The 18537-nt window shown below is 50.2% G+C and overlaps 1 protein-coding gene across 3 annotated transcripts in view; it reads left to right on the forward strand.

Moving 5' to 3' along the window:
* LOC103471937 (mechanosensitive cation channel TMEM63B-like) overlaps positions 1-18537 on the forward strand; it is a 32294-nt gene that overhangs the window by 9773 nt on the left and 3984 nt on the right. For 2 of the 3 annotated variants that reach the window (XM_081612094.1, XM_081612095.1), the window contains exons 4-20: positions 7953-8171; positions 8996-9075; positions 9228-9266; positions 10111-10201; positions 13653-13690; positions 13769-13911; positions 14305-14356; positions 14920-15028; positions 15111-15181; positions 15254-15334; positions 15403-15526; positions 15598-15731; positions 15931-16068; positions 17287-17440; positions 17560-17666; positions 17831-17917; positions 17995-18060. In XM_081612094.1, coding sequence (XP_081468220.1) covers positions 7953-8171; positions 8996-9075; positions 9228-9266; positions 10111-10201; positions 13653-13690; positions 13769-13911; positions 14305-14356; positions 14920-15028; positions 15111-15181; positions 15254-15334; positions 15403-15526; positions 15598-15731; positions 15931-16068; positions 17287-17440; positions 17560-17666; positions 17831-17917; positions 17995-18060 — 1733 coding nt within the window. The remainder of the gene's footprint in view (positions 1-7952; positions 8172-8995; positions 9076-9227; positions 9267-10110; positions 10202-13652; positions 13691-13768; positions 13912-14304; positions 14357-14919; positions 15029-15110; positions 15182-15253; positions 15335-15402; positions 15527-15597; positions 15732-15930; positions 16069-17286; positions 17441-17559; positions 17667-17830; positions 17918-17994; positions 18061-18537) is intronic. The other variant, XM_081612096.1, reaches the window with a different exon arrangement.

The raw sequence follows: 18537 nt of genomic DNA on the forward strand, positions 1-18537 counted from the left end.
CTCCTACTTTGCTCAACCAAAACAGCAGAAGATGCCTCAGCACTGAGGATATTGTTGTTCTGATCGATGGACTATTGATGTGAGGCTCCACAGACAACATTTCACAAGTAAGATGGACATATTATTGTGTATATATTGTGATTATAATATTACTTTACTGTATTTATGTCCACCAGCGAGATACCAGCTAATATTAGCTACAGTGCTCGGTGTAATACGGGTTCAGCTGCTATGAAGGATAACTGAGATTCTGTAAATCTAAAATAATTAATTATTCTCTAACATTGACTTAGATTATCTGACACAAGAGCCTATATTAGAAATGAAACAATGTAACATATTATAAAACTTATATTATGTGTTATAACATTCACCAGCAAAGTTTACACAGGTGGTAAAGACTATTATTTATATGTAATTCTTTCACTAGTAAGATACATCCCAAATCTTCCGTTTTTGTTTTGAAGGTTTCCTAAAGACACGATGTGAGGAAGAAGAGGGAGAATCTATAAAGAGAGACGGATTCACTGCAGGATGAATCACATCGGAGTTTAGACTCAATCTCAGCTGCTGAATCTCTGAAGCTAAAAAATTCCCTTCTCACCCTCCGCGGGTGGTCTGTTTCATCCTCTGAGCTCGGGTCCTCTACCAGAGGCCTGGGAGCTTCAGGTTCTCCTCCAGTATCTTGGCTGTGCCTAGAACTGCACATTTCTGGACTGAGATGTCTGATGTTGTTCCTGTTTGAGCCACTGCTCCAGTTTGGGGGTGACTGCCCCGAGGGCCCCGATGACCACAGGCACCACTGTGGTCTTCACCTTCCAGGCCTTTTCCAGTTCCTCCCTGAGGCCCTGGTATTTCTCCAGTTTCTCCTTTTTCCTGATGTTGTATCACTTGGTATTGCTACATCCACCACAACGGCTTTCCTCTGTTCTTTATCCACCACCACAATGTCCGGTTGGTTCTCCATCACCATCTTGTCTGTCTGGATCTGGAAGTCCCACAGGATCTTAGCTCGGTCATTCTCCACCACCTTTGGGGGTTTTTCCCCACTTTGATCTCGGGGTTTCCAGTCCATATTCTGCACAGATGTTCCTGTACACTATGCCCGCCACTTGGTTATGTCGTTCCATGTTCGCTTTCCCTGCCAGCATCTTGCTCCTGCTATTATGTGCTGGACTGTCTCAGGGGCCTCCTTGCACAACCTACACCTTGGGTCTTCTCTGGTGTGGTAGATCTGAGCCTCTATTGCTCTGGTGTTTAGGGCCTGTTCCTGGGCGGCCAGGATGAGAGCCTCTGTGCTGTCCTTGAGTCCAGCTTTCTCCAGCCATTGGTAGGTTTTCCTGACATCAGCCACTTCAGTTATTTGTCGGTGGTACATCCCATGTAGGGGCTTGTCCTCCCATGATGGTACTTCCAGCACCTCGTCTTCTGTTCCCCATTGCCTGAGACATTCGCTGAGCACATCGTCTGTTGAGGCTTTGTCCTTGATGTATGTATGGATCTTGGATGTTTCATCCTGGACAGTGGCTCTCACACTCACTAGTCCTCTGCCTCCTTCCTTACGGCTCGTGTACAGACTCAGGGTGCTGGATTTGGGGTGGAACCCTCCATGCATGGTTAGTAGCTTCCTAGTCTTAACATCCGTGGCCTTCATCTCTTCCATTGGCCAGCTAATTATTCCGGCAGGGTATCTGATTACTGGTAAGGCATAGCTGTTTATTGCACGGATCTTGTTCTTGCTATTGAGCTGGCTTCTCAGGACTTGCCTTATTCGTTGGAGGTATTTGGCTGTGGCTCCTTTCCTTGTGACCTCATCGAGGTTGCCATTTGCTTGTGGTATTCCCAGGTAATATATATATATATATATATATATATATATATATATATATATATATATATATATATATATATATATATATATATATGGTGCAGAATATGGACTGGAAGCCCCGAGATCAAAGTGGAGAAAAACCCCCAAAAGTGGTGGAGAATGACCGAGCTAAGATCCTGTGGGACTTCCAGATCCAGACAGACAAGATGGTGATGGAGAACCAACCGGACATTGTGGTGGTGGATAAAGAACAGAGGAAAGCCGTTGTGGTGGATGTAGCAATACCAAGTGATACAACATCAGGAAAAAGGAGAAACTGGAGAAATACCAGGAACTCAGGGAGGAACTGGAAAAGACCTGGAAGGTGAAGACCACAGTGGTGCCTGTGGTCATCGGGGCCCTCGGGGCAGACAGTCACCCCCAAACTGGAGCAGTGGCTCAAACAGGAACAACATCTCAGTCCAGAAATGTGCAGTTCTAGGCACAGCCAAGATACTGGAGGAGAACCTGAAGCTCCCAGGCCTCTGGTAGAGGACCCGAGCTCAGAGGATGAAACAGACCACCCGCGGAGGGAGAGAAGGGAATTTATATATATATATATATATATTATTCAGTATTAATCATTATTTATTTGTGTCTGTATAGTTATATAAATATGTATTGATATTAAATAAATTAAGTAAATGATGAACGGCTGTGTGTTTGTAATCTGCTCATCATATTCCATCATATTCTATTGTTACAGCCACTAATCATATTTAAATATGCTGAACTATGTATTAAAAACATAACTGGGTGATTCTGGTTTTGCAGCAACATTTCAGCTTCAGGACATTTGAAAAAAAAGTATTAATGTTTTAAATATTGTGTTACATCACTGACATGTTTAACAATAAGACATTAATAATGGGTAAGTTCAGGATAAATTAATATTTCAGGTGTTTTTCTCACCATTGTCTCTGAATGTGTTTCACCTGTTATGAACATTTATAGACCACAAATAGTTAAACATTTAAATTTAGAAAAATAAGGACTTTTTCTTAAAAAGAGTCTCTTTTACTATATAATGTTTTATTTTTGAACCCACCAGAGGTAGCCGTTTAGAATCAAAGTGTTTGGTTCTAAACTCTGACGCAGGATTGGCCCAGTCAAAGTACAGGTGGAGTGTTTGTCCTGGTTCTGTTTGGGAAAACAGGTGAAATTCCTGTAGTGGATTTTCCAGGACAGGAACTCGTCGTTCCCCTCAGGAGTCAATGAGGAAACTAGTGAAAACAGACAAATAGCATCTGATAAAACCTCAGACTGCAGCTCGATTCCATCATCTGAAATGTTTTTATTTGACTTATAATTATTACTTTTCACCCTAATTTCCACCTTATTTGGTTCATAACAGGTGGAACTTTTCTAACTAATCTGCCTGAAGCTCTTCATGTGGTCAACATTTAGCTAGTTAACCTTCAACAGGATAACTGACCTTTAATGACTAAATATAACATTAGGTTTTTTAAATTCTGCTGAATAAACATTTTCCACAATCTTTCCTAACAGGGTGGAACTTTAAGCTTTACAGGTTTTACATGTTTAAGATCATAAAAAGTACAGAGATGGTGACAGTTGAAGCTACTTTGTTTTCCATGGTTGAATTTACTTTATGTCACTTCCATTAAATGGTTTTTATGACATTTTTAGACTTTTTGAAGGCTTTTCATATTATTCATGTACTGTGACATGGATAATATGAAGAAAAATAGTTTCAACAGATTCAGTTGCATATTAAAATATTTAGTCCAGTCAATCAGCTTATTGAAGAAAAACATAAATATATATATTTTATAGTTTAAACTTCATGAGGAAGTTTATTACGCTGCAATGGGGACATGACCTGAACATGTTGGTCACCAAAAAGGTGTTTAAAGAACAAAATAATATTTAAAAGGCATTTCATTTATATTTGAATAATGGCAAACATCTAAATGTATAATTAAAATACTTTGTTGTAAATATTTGGCACATTTTACAAAAACATAATTGTAAGCAAAACATGGGGACATAAAATGTTGGTGCAATAAAAGAATCACCCACTAATAAATATAATTGTTCGTAAATGTAGCTTTGATAGATGTTTGAATTTGGTTTCCAGTAACCAAAAAGCTGTTATGATCCATTAAATGCGCTGATACGTCATTATTCTGCTAAACACATAAACAGAGTGGAGTGGTGGACCGCTCCAAGATGGCCGCCCTAAATCTCGTCAGCGACAATAGGCGAGAGCGGCCATGAGGGTCTATCCTCATGTTGTGTCTATGGTCCGGCCCGTCAGACCGGAAGTCCTTCATTTAGTCACGTGATAAGACGTCCAGATGATCGGAGACCTGATTTCATCAGCAGCAGCAGCAGCAGGTCTTCTTCTGCGTGGACCGGTTGTGTAACCGCAGGGCGAGACGCAGCCTGAAGGTCAGCTCCTTCTGCCCCCTGCTGGCGGCAGCGCGTCACCGCAGCTCCGCTCCGCCTCCATTTTGCCTCGGACAGCCGGCGGAGGAGCAGCGGCTCGCAGCGGCTCGCAGCGGACTGTCGGCCCAGCATCCCCCGCGGTGGATCCAGCGCTCTGCGGCTCTTTGCGGGTTTCTGCGGGATGGCGGCGCTGCGGCGGCCCGCGGTTCGGGCGCATCGGGACTTCTGAGGATTTGTTCATTTAGTGGTTGTTTTGGAAGCGGAGCGGAGCAGCAGAGGGGGTTCGGTTCGGCTTCGGATGGTCAGGTACCGGCTTTGTTCTAATTCTCCATGATTGGCTTTGAGCTGCGGCTCCGCCTGATCCGCTCAGCGGGCCGCCGAGCGCCACCAGGCCGCGGTTGGAGCCTCTCCGGCGGCCCGGCAGCATCCATCCGGCCCGGTGGGGGCCGCGGGGGGGGTTACATAATGTGTGCACTGTGCACGCGCCCGGCGCGCGCTTGCGCCTGTCCGCATCTGATCCACGCAGGTGGCGGATGCGCTTTGTTGGCTGGGAGGGCCGGTTCGGTTCGGGCCTAGCTGCGGGTCCGGCCCCGCACGGCCTGCTGGAGCTCCCGCAGAAATCAGGTCAGTGAGTGAAAGGCTGTCAGGCCTGGAACCGGAGGCTCGGTTCGGTGTTTGATCCCGGTCCAACACGAGCTGCAGCTGTTTCAGAATATGTCCAGTTCAGCTGGAAATAAACCAGTGAACGTTCAGCCGTCACTTCACAGCTTGGACCTGGTGATGGACCGGTTCTGGTTCCGAGCTGGTACCAGTGTCAGCACCTGCAGACGCGCCAGGAGAGAAACTTGGTGAAAGTTCAGCGATCTGAGCTCCAGCGAGGCGTTTCAGCATCAGGGAATCCAGTTTTTAAACATGAACTGTTTCCAGAGGCCGCCAATATTTTCATATCGAAGCCGCTGATCGATAACTGCCACATTCTGGAGGATCGTGGTTCCGGTCCGATTTAAAAACAGAACCGCTGGACCTGCAGGTTATCGGAGGGCAGCACTGAAGTATCGCTGAGCGCAACGCTGATGAAACCAGCGCAAAAGCCGAAACCGAAACAGCGGACTTCTTTAGTTTTACAGGGCTGCACAGTGGCGCAGTGGGTAGAGCTGCTGCCTTGCAGCCTTGCCTTGGGTTCGATTCCCGGTCTTCCTGCATGGAGTCTCCATGTTCTCCCTGCATGGTGGGTTTTCTCCAGGTTCTCCGGTTTCATCACACAGTCCAGAACCATGACTGTCAGGTTCATTGGCCTGTCTAAATATAGGTGTGTGTCTCTGTGTTGCCCTGCGACAGACGGGTCACCTGGACAGGTGACCTTTCCAGGTGACCCGTCCAGGTGACCCCGCCTCTCGCCTGGATCGTCAGCTGGACGTTAGCAGCTCCTGACCCACTGAGGGACCAGGTGTTAGAAGATGGATGCATATTGTGCTAAAGCGTCTGAGGCGCAACTTCAGGATGAGAAATCCGACTGGATCCATGGACCTCCAGCGGTTCTGTTCGGCCGCTGCAAGATATCTGGTTCAGTTTGGATCTGGTTCTGGTTGGTTCAGTTTGGATCTGGTTCAGTTTGGATCTGGTTCTGGTTGGTTCAGTTTGGATCTGGATCTGGTTCAGTTTGGATCTGGTTCAGTTTGGATCTGGTTCTGGTTGGTTCAGTTTGGATCTGGTTCTGGTTGGTTCAGTTTGGATCTGGTTCTGGTTGGTTCAGTTTGGATCTGGTTCAGTTCTGGTTCTGGTTGGATCTGGTTCAGTTTGGATCTGGTTCTGGTTCAGTTTGGATCTGGTTCTGGTTGGTTCAGTTTGGATCTGGTTCAGTTCTGGTTCTGGTTGGATCTGGTTCTGGTTGGATCTGGTTCAGTTTGGATCTGGTTCTGGTTGGTTCAGTTTGGATCTGGTTCAGTTTGGATCTGGTTCTGGTTGGTTCAGTTTGGTTCTGGTTCAGTTTGGATCTGGTTCCGGTTGGTTCTGGTTGGTTCCGGTTGGTTCCGGTTCTTACTGGAGCAGTTGAAGGAGATCCATAAAAGTTCTGCTTCCAGAACCAGCAGGGTTCTCCCTGCCCCCCCTCCCCCCGGGCCCCCCTCCCCCCGGCCTCTCTCCCCGTTGCCATGGCGCCGCGGCAGCATGACTCATCGTCCAGGCCACGCCCCCTCCCAAGCCCGGCTCCTGATTGGTCCAGGTGGATCGGCTGCAGCCGGCAGATAACGATAAGGAGCCGAAACAGGAAGCGGTTTATGCGGGTCCCGCTGTAAAACCAGACCCAACGGCCCGTCAGAACGGGACCGGTAGAACTTCCGACTGTCAGCAGAACCTGGCCAAAAGTTCTGAAGTTCAAACGTCTCTCTGAGACCGATTCTGATCCGAATCTGGACCCAAATGGATCAAATCCCTGGAATAACCTGCTGATTCCTCCATTCTGGATCCAAACTCCTCTCAGAACCGGGTCAGAACTCTGGGAGCTCCCAGAGTTCTGACCCGGTTCTGCTGCTCAGACCCGGTTTCCCTCCTGGAGTCCAGAGCGGATGAAGGTCGGAGCTGCAGCTGACGATGAATCGGTCCAACAATCAGCTGGTTGGTTCTGCAGGTTTTATTCCAGAATCAGAACCTCCGTCTGCAATCAATACATATTATTGTTTATTGATTGGCTGGATGCTAAACCGATTAATGGGAGATTATTTCCAGAATGTGAAGCTGAAAGTGAAGTTCAGAATAAATATTTTTATTTTAAATGTTTATTTTAGTTATTGATTTGATTTTGTTTCAGTTTTATGGGATCTGGTGCCTTTATCCCAGTGATTGGACAGGAAATGAGAGAGGAGCAGGCCGGGAATCGAACCTGCAACCCCTGAATGATCCGTTAATCCATAATCTATTACTGGATTCATTTAGGATCAATTCAATAGGAGACAGAACCAGAACCTCTAAGACCTTCTGTTCGTCTCCAGAACTGGACTGAAACGGGTCAGTAGAGCGGATCAGAACCGGTTCTGTCGGCTGCAGTCTGTTTCTGACCCGTCGGACAGAACATCCCCTGTCCGACGGGTCAGAACATCCCCTGTCCGACGGGTCAGAACATCCCCTCCTCCATCTAAAGATGTGAAAACGTAGCAGGTCTTTAGCTCCTGTTGAGGGATATTCATGTTCCAGGGTTATTGTTGAGGGATATTCATGTTCCAGGGTTATTGTTGAGGGATATTCATGTTCCAGGGTTATTGTTGAGGGATATCCATGTTCCAGGGCTGGGTGATAAATCTAGTGAATGAATTTATCACATTTTCTGATTTTGAAGCTGAAACTTTCACCACGCCTCGTGTTTCCAGAACTCCTGTTTTACAGATGAATTCAGGTCAACTCACAGAAGGAGTGATCAAAATAAAAGAACATCTTTTAAAAATAACTTTAAAATATTTAATTTGGAGGAAAAAGAAGTGATTTTATTTTTAAGCCATATTGCTCAGCCCGAGTATGTCTCTATGCACACTATCTATGTGTGTTAGCCTGCTACTGTTAGCCTGCTACCGTTAGCCTGCTACCGTTAGCCTGCTACCGTTAGCCTGCTGTTTGTAGATGTTGCTGGAAATCCAGAGGCACGTTCCCAGATCCCAAACTTCTGGTCTCTCTTCTTCAGGTTCCCAGCGAGGATGTGGCAGTGAGCATGCTCAGTGCGCTGATTGTCACCATGGAGTCAGTGGGTAGCAGCCCGGCCTGCAGCGAACAGAAAAACTGTACAGCCGACGATGAATCCAAAGACTACTGCTACTCGGCCCGCATCCGCAGCACGGTGCTGCAGGGGCTGCCGTTCGGGGGCGTGCCCACTGTGCTCGCCCTGGACTTCATGTGCTTCCTGGTGAGCCTGTCGACGCTACACCAAGCGGCGCGTTAGCAGAGCTGTTGGCTGAGTGTACGCAGAGCAGTTAGCATAGCATTACCAGAGCCATTAGCACAGCACTAGCAGAGCCATTAGCACAGCATTAGCAGAGCTGTTGGTTGAGTGTAAGCGGAGCAGTTAGCATAGCACTAGCAGAGCCATTAGCGCAGCATTAGCAGAGCCATTAGCACAGCATTAGCAGAGCCATTAGCACAGCATTAGCAGAGCCATTAGTACAGCACTAGCAGAGCCATTAGCACAGCATTAGCAGAGCTGTTGGTTGAGTGTACGCAGAGCAGTTAGCATAGCATTACCAGAGCCATTAGCACAGCACTAGCAGAGCCATTAGCACAGCACTAGCAGAGCCGTTAGCACAGCATTAGCAGAGCCATTAGCACAGCATTAGTACAGCATTAGCAGAGCCATTAGCACAGCACTAGCAGAGCCGTTAGCACAGCATTAGCAGAGCCGTTAGCACAGCATTAGCAGAGCCGTTAGCAGGTGGTGGATGTCAGCTTCTGATTCTGAAATGCTGCTCTGTTGGTTTCAGCGAGGGAAGCGTGTTTCTGTGGTTGGATCAGTTAAATGTGACAATATGCTAGAAAAGCTGCATTTGTGTTAATTACAAGCAGAGCAAATGGCTCCATGTTCTCAGCTGGTTGTTGCACAGAATGCAGTGAAAAAATACCCTCAGCTGAAAACTAGCCAACTTTGGAGCAGGAAAAGGGTTCAATCTGGATGACCTACATGTAGCTCCATCTTCATCTCTACATGCTCTTCTTCATTATGCTGTTTTTCTTCAGGTGCTGCTCTTCGTCTTCTCCATCCTGAGGAAGGTTGCGTGGGATTATGGCCGCCTGGCGCTGGTCACAGATGCAGACAGGTAAGCAGGAAGTGACTGGTTCCTGTGGCCTCAGCGGCGCCCCCTGGTGGCTGGGTTGATGCAGTGTAAACACTGGGTTGAGGATCAGGAACGTCTGGAAAAGCGGGAGATTCAGTAACTTTTCCTCATCTTCCTGTTTTTTCTTCTTGAAGACTGAAGAAGCGTTTCAGCGACCTGGAGGAGCAGGAATAGTATGTCGGCTGTTTGGTTTGTCCGTTAACTCCTCTTCCTCTTCCTCCTCCTCTTCCTCCTCCTCCTTCTGCTGCTTCCATTAACAGGATGCTGCGCTCTGATTGGTCTACTAGCACATCTGGCTCCTTCTCGTCCTATCAGACGTTCTGCTCACTAATGAGTGGAGTGACTTTTGGCCCTGCTAACCCTCCGTACTCTGTATGTGTGTGTGATGAAGCTAACGCTGCGCTCCTCTCTCCATCTTTAACTCAGCCGCAGACGAGACACAGATAACTATGAGCCGGTGAAAAGGTAACGGCTGCTGCTGCAGCTCAGTGTGTGGTGACCCCGTGGTGACCCCGTGGTAGTCAGTAGGTTAGACCTCAGTGCGCCTTGGGCCGAGTCAGAACCGGGTAGATCATGTCTGAACTCAGAACCCGCCTGCTAGCTTCCACACTAGGGGGCGCCAAGGAGTTTATGGTTCCTGCAGGTGGGTCCCTGGAAGCGCGGTCAGGAAACCCTGTACATCTGCTCACAGCAGGGAAGGGGGCGGGGCCTATCTGGAAAGGTTTTCTGAATTTCTTTATGTTTTTGGTGAACTTTTAAACTTCTAGCTCAACATTTTCATGTTTTCATTCGTCTGAAATTTGATCCACATCTTCATCGTTAAATCTGGGGTCGGCCTATAGGGGGCGCAGTCTTAGTTCCTGTCCCTTTGGGGCTGTTTGTCCTGAGGTCTCAGACCCTGAAGCACCTCCATCTGTGTCTCCATCCTCGTGTCAGTCTGAGGGAACCAACTTTCAGGCATAGAGGTCAAAGGTCAGGCAGCTACATGCTAACTGGCTCCTTCCCGTCTGTTTGCAGTGTTGCCTCAGCGATGCACTCGGAGACTCCGGATCGCTACGAACGACTCACCTCGGTGTCCAGCTCTGTGGACTTCGACCAGAGAGACAACGTAAGGACGTCTTCATCACTCCTCCTCCTCACCATCATCTGAATCTTCAGATGTTTAACAGCCTTCTTGGAGTTTCCTCCAGGTTCTGATCTTATTCTGGGGTCCGATTAGTTTCCCTGCTGTCATGTTCGCCTGTAAAACTCAGCCTTCAGTACAGACTGGACCCGTTAGCCTAGCTTAGCATAATGCTGTAAACAGGGAAAAACCGTTAGCCTAGCTTAGCATAATGCTGTAAACAGGGGGAAACCATTAGCCTAGCTTAGCATAATGCTGTAAACAGAGGGAAACAGTTAGCCTAGCTTAGCATAATGCTGTAAACAGAGGGAAACCATTAGCCTAGCTTAGCATAATGCTGTAAACCAGGGGTCTCGAGCTCTATTCACCCCGGGCCGCTGGAGGCAGAGACTGAGGTCGGGCCGCATAAAGGATTCCACAAAAACATTTAAAAAATGTCCTCAAATGTCATCAACATTTGATTATTTCTCCGATGCATGAACTGCATGGCGGACCAAAACCGACATAATAAGAAATAAAAGCATAAATATATATTTAGTTTTTCCTTTTCCTTACACGAGTTTCCGTCAAGTAAAGTATATTTTCTTTTCATCTCCTAAACATGCGCTGCATTTCTGCTGCATCGTTATGCTAATGAGGAGCTTCCTGCTCCTCTGCTATTGGCCAATGGAGCTTTGGACCAGCGTCACTGCGTCAGACGTCACTGCGTCAGACGTTGTGGGGCGTTCAGGGTCAGTCGGTCGCTGCCATCAGACCAAAACCAACTTCATCCCGGTGGTTTTATTGTGTTACCGACTGCAGTGAAGTTGGTTTCGAGTCGGATATCCGCTGAGCAAGCGGCGTTTAGCTCAAGGTTGATCCGATTTATGAGCGCTAGTTTCGGCCAGACGATCTCCAGCTCCCTCCTCAGCGCTCGGAGGTTCACGTCGCTGCAGTCGGAACAAAAAAAAAAACGCTCACAAACTGTTTATCCATCACATTTGACACAATCGTCCAGGCTGTTAGCGGAAACAGCCGTCAGCTCTGCGCTGTCCAGCGTGTCTGACGCAATCTGAGCAAAATCCAGTAACGCGGTTAAAGGGGCGGGACAATCAATCTGATTGGCTGATGTGAAATCAGACTGCGTCAGCTATTGGTTGTTTACCGTCACTAAAAACAATCACTAAAGGCATATTTCAGTTTTTTAGCACTTTTTATCTATATAAACATATTTATTAACTTATTTCTAGCTTTATTACTTTTTAACTCTTATTGTAGAATAAGATATGAAATCTATTTATACTTTTTAATCTCGTTGTAGAAGATATTAAATCAACATCTATTCATTTTTTACTTGTGTTTTTAGCACTGAGTTACACTAGCTTAGCATAAAGTATTATGCTAAGCTATGGTTAGCCTAGCTTAGAATAATGTTACAAACAGAGGGAAACTGTTAGCCTAGCTTAGCATAATACTGTAACAACAAGCTTAGCTTAGCATCGGATATAGATAAGCAGATTAATGTAAAATATTGTCAGCAAAAACATTAGAAACTAATCTAAGTAGTTTTACATGTCATGTAAAATTAACTTTTTGATCTTAAAAACAAATATCAAGTGCAGCAAAGTGCTGAACCGTAAATTACCATGTCAGGCCTTGTGGAAAAGCTAAAGAACAAAAATGAAGCGGCTGATGGAATCGCTCCACAGGTCAGGAGCAGTGGCAGCAGCTGGATCTGGGAATATTTAAGAGCAGTTTGTTATTTAAAGCTGAATCTAGGCCATGTAAACCAATGAGAGGATTTTAAAACCAGTCCGATAAGAAGCTAGTCGTGTGCTCTGGTTTGTGGTTCAGTTAAAAGTCTGGCTGCAGCATTTGGAGACGCTGCAGGGAGGAGGACGGGTCCACATGGCCATAATGAGCTGCGTAGTGATGAAGGCTGGACTTAACCGTTGCTAGACGATGGAAAAGCGACAGCTCGGCTGCTGATCCGGTTCAAACCGTCAGACCTGACCTCTGACCTCAGCCCATGGGGTCCTGGTCCCGCCCTGACCTCTGACCTCAGCCCACTGAGCTTCCTAACAGAAGATAAAAGGAGCAAAGCGACAGAGAACTTTACCTGTTGACTAGTGAGGCTCTTTTGTCCAAACAGAGTTTTATTTTTCAAGTGAAGAGACTTTGGTTCATCCTTTGGCTTTAATCTGTTGCACATCATCAGCAAACGGTGAAAAGAGAATTTCTTCCAGATATGCCAAGAGGCAGCAAATAGAAAATGAATAGAATGGGACCTAAAACTGAACCCTGAGGTTCTCCATAATTTAGAGTTGCTGCCACAGAGGAACAGAGATCAAGATGAACAGAAACCCTGCAGACCAAGGAAAGGATGTGGTGCTATCGAACCACAGACCAGTACAGACCCAGCCAGGCCGTTTCTGTGTCCACCTCTAGGAATGTCCTCTAAAAACAATGTCCTCTAAACCCTTAGATAAAAACGGTAGTTTAGAGATGGGTCTAAAATGAGCGGGTTAAGTTCGGCTTTCGGTGGCGTGTGGAAGCCGCGTCCAGTCCGAGGAGATGCTCATCGTTAAACGAGCAGGCAGTCAGTGGCCAGCCTGTCGGCCGCAGACGTTTAGCTGCAGGGGACAAATGGGACAAAGACACGTCTCCGGCGGCTCGGAGCCGGCGTGAGGAGCTGAACCTCACGTTTCAGTGAAACATTTCAAATCTGCACTGATCAACAGGAGCTGCGAAAACCTTCAGAGGGTCAAAGACACACTACAAACAGCTGCAGGCCTGAGGAACATTTGGGTTTTCAGTTGTTACAGTTTCTGGTGATGAAGGAAATGCTGCTTTGATTCTGTCACGTTTGAGAAATCCTCTTTAATCTCCATGGCAACAGCTGCAAAACGCCCGGGTGGACCTAGCCCCGCCTTCGAGGCGCAGCTCCTCCAGACGATGTGCTAGCAGTTAGAGGAGCCATGTTTGGATGCCGTCCTGGAGGCGGAGCTTAAAGAGACGGCGGCCCAGTACGAGGCATTTAAAGAATTGCTATTAGTTTAAACGATATTTGATATATATCTAGCATTTCGATGAGCTGAAGACAACATGGCCGCTGGGTTGTGCCATAAGGGGGACGATGTGCCTGGAAACACAGCCGGGCTCTGCAGCACCGGACCGGGCTCCGCTGCAGCACCGGGCTCTGCAGCACCGGACCGGGCTCCGCTGCAGCACCGGGCTCTGCTGCAGCTCTGCTGCAGCACCGGGCTCTGCTGCAGCACCGGGCTCTGCTGCAGCACCGGGCTCCGCTGCAGCACGCTGCGGCACGCCGCTCCGCCCCTCGTCCGCTTGCTTTTGTCTTTCTTGTGATGGAAATGTCCTGAAATGAAATGATGCTGTTCTTTGCCGCTGCTCTTCTTGCTCCGGGTTTTGGTTCTGACCAGCCTGGTTTCTCCTGCAGGGCTTCTGCTCCTGGCTCACGGCCATCTTCAGAATAAAGTAAGTCTGGCTCTCGGCTTGTCTTTGGAAATGTCTGATCTGAAGGTCTGAGGTGTGTCTCCTTCGTCGATGCTCCAGGGACGAGGAGATCCGTGAGAAGTGCGGCGAGGACGCCGTGCACTACCTGTCCTTCCAGCGCCACATCATCGGCCTTCTGGTCGTCGTCGGCGTCCTCTCCGTGGGCATCGTCCTGCCGGTGAACTTCTCCGGTGACTTGCTGGGTAAGCGCTCCAGCTGAGGACAGACTGTGGTCTGCAGGATTCCCTTCATGATGCTCTCCATCTGTTTCTGGTTGGTTGTAGTCAGAATTATCAGTGCAGATGCTTTCCTAAGCCAGGGAGCTCCTGGACCTCCTTCCAAAGAAGGTAAAGGCGGCGGCTGCTCTGCGCCGCTCTACATGTGATCTAGCTGGTGGTTTTAGCTGGACCTGGACTCACTCCCATCCGGTCTGTAGATGCTGAGTGTTGTGACCCGAGTCTGGACCGTAGAAACCAGGTTCCGGTGAATTCTCACTCCCGAAACTGACGTCGTTTCAACCTCCAGCTTTTGGCCTGGAACAGTCGGACCTGTGGGAACGGGAAGGTTTCACTTGCTGTCATGTCTGTCTGTTGCAGAGAACAACGCCTACAGCTTCGGACGGACCACGATCGCCAACCTGAAGTCAGAGTGAGTGGAGACGAGGCCGGGCTCAGTCTGCTTCCACCTTCGTCTGCATGTTTTCATCAAGAAGTTTGACCATAACCCACAAATGAAGCACAAGATTTCAAATTGATTTAGCCTAGCTTAGCATGAAGAGCTAAAACACAGGGTAAACGTTAGCCTAGCTTAGCATGAAAAGCTAAAACACAGGCTAAACGTTAGCCTAGCTTAGCATGAAGAGCTAAAACACAGGCTAAACGTTAGCCTAGCTTAGCATGAAGAGCTAAAACACAGGCTAAACGTTAGCCTAGCTTAGCATGAAGAGCTAAAACACAGGCTAAATGTTAGCCTAGCTTAGCATGAAGAGCTCAAACACAGGCTAAACGTTAGCCTAGCTTAGCATGGATACTGGAACTGGAAGAAAATCTTTGCCTTGTTTACAAGGACAAGTTTTAGGAAGCAGCTAGCTCGGCTTAGAGACTTTCCACAGAGGGTTAGGGTGACAGCTGCAGCGTCGCATGGCAGCCAGCAGAGGGAGCATCAGCCCAACAGGACCTGAGTGGACAAACTGAACCGGCTCTTGTCTCCAGGACCAAGCTGCTGTGGCTCCATACGACCTTTGCCTTCATGTACCTGCTGCTGACGGTCTACAGCATGAGGAGACACACGTCTAAGATGCACTACAAGGAGGATGATCTGGTAGGACAGGCGGCGCTGCATCTGATCCACTTGGTTCTGAGAACGTCTGCTGGGCCAGTAATCCCAGGGTTGTGTCTTGCAGGTGAAACGCACTTTATTCATAAACGGCATCTCCAAGTATGCTGATGAGAGTCAGATCAAGCAGCACTTTGAGTGAGTGTTACTGTAATGAGCAGCAGCCGGCCAGCAGCAGCTGAGCTAACTTCCCTCCATGCTGCTCCGCAGGCAGGCCTACGACAACTGTGTGGTTCTGGAGGCTCGGATCTGTTACAACGTGGCCAAACTGATGGCGCTGAGCGCTGAGAGGTGAGTCCGGGTCGGTCCCGGGTCACGGGGCCTGTTGCCGGAGCATTCAGGACGTTTTCTGGGTGCAGGAAGAAGACGGAGCGCAGTAAGAAGTTCTTCACCGACCTGATGGCGAAGGAGCACGTTCCCACCATGATCAACCCCAAGCCCTGCGGACACCTGTGCTGCTGCGCCATCGCCGGCTGCGAGGAGGTGACCTCCGACCCCTCGTTCGTCAGCAGCTGCTGGGTTCAGACCCGTTAACGCGTCTGGTTCCCCTACAGGAAGAAGCTGTGAGCTACTACACCAAGAGAGAGGCCAAGCTAAAGGAGGAGTACAGGAAGGAGAAGGAGAAGGTCCACACCAAGCCGCTGGGCATGGCCTTCGTCACCTTCCAGAACGAGGCCATGACCGCCATGTGAGGCTGACGCAACGCACAGCTCAGATTTTACATCAAAATCATTTCATCCATTCACTTAGATTACTGTTATTACTCACATTGAATGTCTTTCTCTCTGCCTTGGCCATTCATGCTTCTGACTCCCCCCCCTCCTCTGACTCCGCCCCTCCTCTCTGACTCCGCCCCTCCTCTCTGACTCCGCCCCCTTCCTCCACAGCATCCTGAAGGACTTCAACGCCTGCCAGGTTCAGGGTTGTCGTTGTCGCCAGGAGCCGTGTTCCTCTCAGTTCAGCGAAGTCCTCCATGTTCACAACTGGAGCGTGACGTACGCACCGGACCCGCAGAACGTCCGCTGGTAGGTACCCAGGCCCCGCCCCCAGACCCCACCTACAGACTCCACCCCCAGGCCCCGCCTCCAGACTCCACCTACAGACTCCACCCCCAGGCCCCGCCTCCAGACTCCACCTACAGACTCCACCCCCAGGCCCCGCCTCCAGACTCCACCTACAGACTCCACCCCCAGGCCCCGCCCCCAGACCCCACCTACAGACTCCACCCCCAGGCCCCGCCTCCAGACTCCACCTACAGACTCCACCCCCAGGCCCCACCCCCAGACTCCACCTACAGACTCCGCCTCCAGACTCCACCCCCAGACTCCACCCCCAGGCTCCACCCCAAGCCCCACCCCCAGACTCCACCCCAAGCCCCACCCCCAGACTCCACCCCAAGCCCCACCCCCAGACTCCACCCCCAGGCCCCGCCCCCAGACTCCACCCCAAGCCCCACCCCCAGACTCCACCCCAAGCCCCACCCCCAGACTCCACCCCCAGGCTCCGCCTCCAGACTCCACCTACAGACTCCACCCCCAGGCCCCACCCCCAGACTCCACCTACAGACTCCACCCCCAGGCCCCACCCCCAGACTCCACCTACAGACTCCGCCTCCAGACTCCATCCACAGACCCCACCCCCAGACTCCACCCCAGGCCCCACCCCCAGACTCCACTCCCAGGCCCCGCCCCCAGACTCCACCCCAAGCCCCACCCCCAGACTCCACCCCAAGCCCCACCCCCAGACTCCACCCCCAGGCCCTGCCCACAGACTCCGCCTCCAGGCCCCACCCCCAGGCCCTGCCCACAGACTCCGCCTCCAGACTCCACCCCCAGGCCCTGCCCACAGACTCCGCCCCCAGACTCCACCCCCAGGCCCTGCCCACAGACTCCGCCTCCAGGCCCCACCCCCAGGCTCCACCCCCAGGCCCTGCCCACAGACTCCGCCTCCAGGCCCCACCCCCAGGCCCTGCCCACAGACTCCGCCTCCAGACTCCACCCCCAGGCCCCGCCCACACACTCCGCCTCCAAACTCCGCCCCCAGACTCCACCCCAGGCCCCACCCCCAGACTCCACCTACAGACCCCGCCCCAGGCCCCGCCCACAGACTCCGCCTCCAAACTCCATCCACAGACTCCACCCCAGGCCCCGCCCCCAGACTCCACCCCCAGATTCCACCCCCAGGCCCCGCCCACAGACCCGAGGCTGCGTTGCCTGCTGACGTGTTGCGGTCCCTTCCTGCAGGGAGCACCTGTCGCTGGGCGGGATCTCCTGGTGGATCCGCTGCTTCATCATCAACTGCATCCTCTTCATCCTGCTCTTCTTCCTCACGACGCCGGCCATCATCATCTCCACCATGGACAAGTTCAACGTCACCAAGCCTGTGGAGTATCTGAACGTAAGCAGAACCGCCCTGTGTTTGTGTTCCTCTGAGCCGCTCTTTGGGCCATCTCTGTTCTACTCTGGTTCTGGTTCTGGTCTTGCTCTGGTTCTGACTCTGTGTTTTCTTCTGGACAGAACCCCATAATCACTCAGTTCTTCCCCACCCTGCTGCTCTGGGCCTTTTCTGCTCTGCTGCCCACCATCGTCTATTACTCTGCCTTCTTTGAGGCTCACTGGACCAGGTACCGCTGCTTCCTCTCAGCCTCTTCCTCACATGTCTGGCACCAACCAGGGGTCGGGTCGCCGAGGCCCGGCTCGGTCCGGATTGGGTGTTCCGGTGATTGGAGCGGGGACAGAAACCAGAACCATGGCGGGTATTGACCGGTTCCTCTGTCTGTTCCTGCAGGTCTGGAGAAAACAGGACCACCATGCACAAATGCTACACCTTCCTGATCTTCATGGTTCTGCTGCTGCCGTCTCTTGGACTCAGCAGGTGGGCAGGTGGCACCTGTGGTGGCGCCGCGGCGCCGGTCCGCTCCGCTGCACTGAATCCTGTCTCTGTCTTCACAGTCTGGATGTTTTCTTCCGCTGGCTGTTCGATAAGAAGTTCCTGGATGACGCTAAAGTCAGATTTGAGTAAGTCGCTTTGTCTCTGTTTGTAAACCGATCAGCACAAACCGCAGCAGGTTCCCACCAGGGGGCGCATGTGGTCTGAGTTTGGACCTGAGCCGGAACCAGAAGGGAATTAAAGTCTAGACACCAAAACCCAGGTTCATCTGGATGAAGAATCCAGTCAAAGCCTGGCGCCTCATCCACAGGCGAAGTGAGATCAGAATAACTGAGGACATTCAGGTGAAAACCAAAACTTCACCAAGAATGAAAAATATCAGACTTTTACGGGTCGGGACCAGAACCAGGATTTCTCCTCAGCAAGACAAAGACTTGGAAACAGAGTCTAGACCTGAATTTGTAAGCAAACACAATGAGGAAGAACCACTGTGAGCAGCTGAGATTCAGTGAAAGACGGACGGAACCGGAGCGGGTTCAGAAACAGGACGGGAGCGTTGAGGCTGGTTGGGTTTTCATCCTTCCGATCAGCCAGTCACAGGATTT

Source organism: Poecilia reticulata, chromosome 1 (genome assembly GCF_904066995.2).
Source record: "Poecilia reticulata chromosome 1, P_reticulata-male-v2, whole genome shotgun sequence".
NCBI classification, from domain to species: domain Eukaryota; kingdom Metazoa; phylum Chordata; class Actinopteri; order Cyprinodontiformes; family Poeciliidae; genus Poecilia; species Poecilia reticulata.